Consider the following 5,624-nt stretch of genomic DNA (forward strand, 5'->3'; position numbering starts at 1 on the left):
ATACATTATCAAATATCAATGAGTAACTAGCTTAGTACCATAGTCTCAGGGGACACCATGGTCAATTGGCATAACACAGATCACAAAGACAGTGTTTCATATCCTAATTATGGTGAGTGTATCTGGGATATTAAAAACTCATGACTGGCTGTTTAGGTGAAACTATTAGTCTCTCCTCATTTTCCTGCAGTGCTTCTGACTGCTTCTCTGCTATTCATTTGGCTTTATCTTCTCGAGCTCATCTTTGAAATTTTCTGTTCAGCTCTTGGACCTCCTCATTTCTTCGATTTGCTTTAGCGTCTCTACACTGAAGAGCAAGTTTCAGTGTCTCTTCTGCCATCCATTTTGACCTTTTCCTTCTTTCTTGTCTTCTTAATAACTTTTTTGCTTTCTTCATGTATGATGCTCTGGATGTCTTTAGTGCTTAATGTATCAAATCTGTTCTTCAGATGATCTCTAAATTCAGGTGGGATATATTCAAGGTACTATTTTGACTCTTGTAGACTTGTTTTCATTTTCTTCAGCTTCAGTTTGAATTTGCATATGAGTAATTGATGGTCTGACCCAGCCTTGTTTTCACTGATGATATGGAGCTTTTCCTTCATCTCTTTCCACAGATGTAGTCAATTTGATTTCTATGTATTCCATCTGGTGAGGTGCATGTATATAGCCATCTCTTATGCTGTCTAAAGAAGGTATTTGAAATAAACAAACCATTGGTTTTGCAGAATTCTATCATGTGTTTTCCAGCATCATTTCTATCACTAAGGCCATATTTTCCAACTACTCATCCTTCCTCTTTGCTCCGAACCTTCTCATTCCAATCATCAGTAATGATAAATACATCTTGATTACATGTTTGATTAATTTTAGATTTAAAAAGCTGATAGAATACTTCTATTTCATCCTCACTTGCTTTAGTGGTTGGTACATAAATTTGAATAAGAGTGGTATTAACTGGGCTTCCCTTTAGGCATGTGGATATTATCCTATCACACACAGCATTGTACCTAATGACTGATCCGGATATAGTCTTTTTGACAATGAATGCAACACCCTTAATCTTCGATTTGTCATTTTTGGCATAGTAAACCATGTGATCATCAGATTCAAAATGGCCAATACCACTCCATTTCAGCTCACCAATGCCTAACATATCAATGTTTATGAGTTCCATTTCATTTTTGACAACTTCCAATTTTCCCAGATTCATACTTTGTACATTCCATATTCTGACTTTTAATGGATGTTTATGGCTGTTTCTCTTCATTTTGAGTTGTGCCCCATCAGCAAATGAAGGTCCCGCAGCCTTTCTCCCACAGGCTTTACTTCATTTGCATCATCACAGTCAACTCTACTTTGAATATTGAAAGTGCCATGGGCTGCCAATAGAACCAATAGCTCCATTTTGAAAGAAGTGCAGCTAGAGTGTTCCTTGGAGGCCAAGATGGCCAAACTTCATCTCTCATACTTCAGACATTGTTAGGAGGGACCAGTCACTGGCGAAGGATATTGTGTTTGGTAAGGTGGAGGTTCAGAGAAAAAAAGAGGAAGACCCACAACAAGATGGATTGACCAAGTGTCAGCATTGATAGACTTAAGCATGACAACAGTAGTGACATTGGCTCAGGATCGGGCAGTGTTTCATTCTGCTGTGCATAAGGTTGCTATGGGTTGGTACCGACTCGATGGCACCTAACAACAACAACAACATTTATTTAAGGTAATTATTATTTATCATCTCTTTACTAAGGCAGAATATTGTACTTACATAAGTAAATATGCTATATCATGGGACTGTAGGTCAAGATAGTTGTGTTTCCATGCCAAAAATCTTTGTAATATATCACTAGCATTTCCACTGGTGGGTATTTGGTTCTTATCTGACCATATTTCCAAGGAGGACAGTGTAACCGTTAATTTGAACTGCATAAACTTCTAAAAATAATAGTAAGGACACACTTATTCAAGCAACATAAATTATTGTATCAAAACAGTACATGAAAAGTAAATAAAATGTTCAGATGAATATTTTGTGCAGTAGAACAGTAGAAAATCTTTAAGTCATTAATTTGCCATATTACTATAGATAGCACTTTCAATGAGTATACATGAAATTAGAAAAATGATTTAAAAAAACAAAAACAAACTTACAGTGTTAACAAGGCCAATAATTTGGACAATTTTCTCTGTTACAGACATAATTTCAGATCCCATATAATCATACTGAAAAACAAATTTGTTAATTTATATAATTCAATAATGCCAATATTTTGGATAGTGACTATCAGGCAGAAAAATGATACGATATGTCAAGTAATTTAAAGAATACAATACAAAGATGATTATTCTTATAATAAAATAAACAAGCAAAAAAAAAAACATGGGGTCAATATTAGAAAACAAAACAAAACAGAATCCTACTTGGGACACTGAAAGTAGAAGTTATATATCTTATATTCTTATTGTGTATTTTATGTATTTTACTATTATATATTTATTGCTATATATAAAAGTTTTTATCATGAGTATGCTGCTGTCAAGGAGCTCTGGTAGCGTAGTGGTTACAAGTCAGACTGACAACTGCAAGGTCAGCAGTTCGAACCTACCAGCAGTTCTGTGAGAAAAAGATGAGGTGTTCTGCTCCCGTAAAGATTTACAGCATTGGAAATCCTGTACAAGGTCATTATGAGTCGGAACCGACTCCATGGTACTTCACAACAACAACAAATAAAAGTTTGTGAAAATAATAAAATTGAAAGATAATGGAGCTTTTAAAATCCCCCATGTATTTCAAAGTACTCTTAAGCAGAACTAATTAAGACTACCAAGGGGTACTAAATAACTTTGCATTTTTGCTATTTATAAAGGAATTTCTAGAGCTATCAGTTATCTATGACATGGAAACAAAGTATATTCCATTGCATGTTTAGTGGATAAAGAAGAGCAAATAAATAAGAAAATAGAGAATAATCATTAAAATGCAAATATTATTGTAAGGGAAAAGATATCTGTTATGATATGTAGTGAAAATTATGTAGAATTCATATCTCAAAAGGTTTTATAAAGAAAAAATCAAACATTTCAAAAAAAACCAATAAGTCACAGTTTAAAAAATAAAAGGTGAAAACACAGGTGCTACCTTCTGAAATTTGTAAGTCTGTCTTGAGAGGACTGGGAATCATATTTGTAGGTCTAATTAATCCACCTGTTATATGAACTTACACTTCTGCCAAATACTGCCAATTTTACTAGTTGAACATAAGAAATCTTATTAAATCTTAGAAATATTTATGGCCTGTTCACTGATAACAAAAAAAAAGAATCCCCTATTTCAATGAGTAGAATATTGATATAAGAAGTAATTGATATTTAATTATATTTTCCATCTATTTAATTAAAAATTAAACATATCCTAAATTAAAGTATTTTTGGAACACAAAAGACATTGTATCTAACATATGTTATCTATTTCTTTGTTCTATTAAATAAGAACAATTCTTATTTATGACAGTCTATTTAAAAAATAAACAAATAGTAGAAATATAATCCCTATATTAAATGTCATCATAACTTAGATTGTATCCCTATGTCTGAAGTTTATATCACAAGGATAAAATGGTTGATAATATAAGGAAGAGTTGTTGTTGTTAATTGCCATTGAGTTAGTTCCAACTACTAGTGACCATGTATAGGGTTTCCAAGGAACAACTACTGAATTTGAGCAGCCAAACTTGTAGTTCAAACTGACCATGTGATCCAGAGCTTTACCTCACAGCAGCCATACCAGGAAGAGTTAGCAAGACTTGATTGTTGGAACTAATACATATCAGCATATGTACAGCAAAATTGATGCAAATAAAATAAAAATTAATGAAACTTACAAAAATAGTTCATAGCAGAAACACACCTCTCCATAACTGGTAGAACATATGGACAAAAACTAAAAAAAAAAATACACACCCGGTACAAGGAGAGAATATAATAAATACTATCCAAATGTACATGGAATATTTACCAAAATTAACAATATGTTAGAACATAAATGAAGTTGCATTACAAATAAAAAAGAAAAACAAAAACAGTAACTCTCACTTCTGGCCACATTGAAAAAATAGGTACTAGGAGTCCTTGTGTGGTGTTGTAGGATAAGCACTGGACCAAAAAGTCCATTTGAACTGCAAGGTTGGTGGTTTGAACTCACTATTAGCTCCTCAAAAACCCTATACAGGGTCACTATGATTCTGAATAGACTCAATGGCCCTTAACGACAATGACAACAACAACATATTGCAGACTGCTATAAAACTAAGCACTTTATATAAAACCATTGCTTTCAGGCATTAGACAAGCATTCAAAGTTAAATTCTACAGAAAAGCTATAATGATCCTGACTTTCTAACTAGGGGAATTTCCTAGTCTTCTGTACAATTTAGTTTAAAGAGAACACAGTGGAGTAGAGATTAATATTTAACTCTGATAAAGCAGCTGGAATCTATTAAGCAAAATATTGAAGTATGGAGAAATGTCAATAACAAAATTCAAAATTTTTGGTTAGAAACTCTTTAAAATAATCAATCATTGGAGAAAAGGGGGCAGCTTTTACCCCAAAGCAAAGTTCAGAAGGGTTAGGAAAATAAGATGAATGAAAACAGGAAACACAAGGGTGATGCAGAACAAGTGATATTACTTTGAGGAGATTGCAATCAAAGAGATTAAGTAAAATGTATATGGATTGTTGAATGCAAAATGATGATCTCGGTAAACAAATTTTCAAACCTTTCATGATAAAAATAAAATCAACAAAATTTAATTCCCTATTTCTACTTGGCAAGAATAGGTCTGTATGTTAGCTTGACAAGTATACAAAAGCTTATAAGAAAGAGAGAGAAGGAAACTAGGTATATACTGAAAATCTGTGACACTGTGGGTTAATGCCCCAGATTGCAAAGCCATTTGAACTGCCAGGTTGGTGGTTCAAGCTCACCAGATGCTCCTTGGAAACCCTATACAGGGTCACCATGGGTCATAATTGACAACATCAACAACTGAAAATCTCAGGTACCAGTCTGAGGCACCAAAAAGGACTACAATTTAGGATAGGTTCCATGTACTGGATTGAAGGTCAGAGAATGGACTCTGGAAAAATTCAAATAGTCATAATTTTCAGGCTTTGGGGGCATTGAAACAAAATGACAAATATTATACAGATACTTGCATAACAAGACAAAAAGCAAATTTCTATAAAAATTAATAGACAATATTCAAATTATTTTTAAAATTGAGTTAAATATTATATGCATATCTATATAAGAGAAGAATGAGAGTACTTTTGAGGGGATACTGTATTTGTCATTTATCTTATGTTACTTCATTTCAGGAAGTAACGTAAGATCAGAAACTGATGGTATGGAACAGGGAAGTCCAAACTGCCCTGAAAGTATCAGCATAAAACAAGGTATCAGAATTTTATAGAACTTTATTGAAATGGTTCAGCTAATTGATACAGCATGAGAAGTATTCATTAACATATGTTTGGAAATTTGGAGGCAACTGCCTTGACAATATACCAAGAAATTCAAGGTACATTGAAGGCATTGGAAAAGAACAAGGCTCTGGGAATT

At 33.2% G+C, this 5,624-nt stretch overlaps 1 protein-coding gene across 1 annotated transcript in view; it reads right to left on the minus strand.

Moving 5' to 3' along the window:
* Positions 1–5,624, minus strand: part of LOC102832847 (disintegrin and metalloproteinase domain-containing protein 18-like) — a 197,331-nt gene that overhangs the window by 85,286 nt on the left and 106,421 nt on the right. Inside the window, exons 8-9 of the mRNA XM_006859991.1 lie at positions 2,155–2,226; positions 1,772–1,938 (exon numbers count right to left, since the gene is read on the minus strand). Of these exons, the coding sequence (XP_006860053.1) occupies positions 1,772–1,938; positions 2,155–2,226 (239 nt within the window). The remainder of the gene's footprint in view (positions 1–1,771; positions 1,939–2,154; positions 2,227–5,624) is intronic.

Source organism: Chrysochloris asiatica, unplaced genomic scaffold (genome assembly GCF_000296735.1).
Source record: "Chrysochloris asiatica unplaced genomic scaffold, ChrAsi1.0 scaffold00035, whole genome shotgun sequence".
Taxonomy (NCBI): Eukaryota; Metazoa; Chordata; class Mammalia; order Afrosoricida; family Chrysochloridae; genus Chrysochloris; species Chrysochloris asiatica.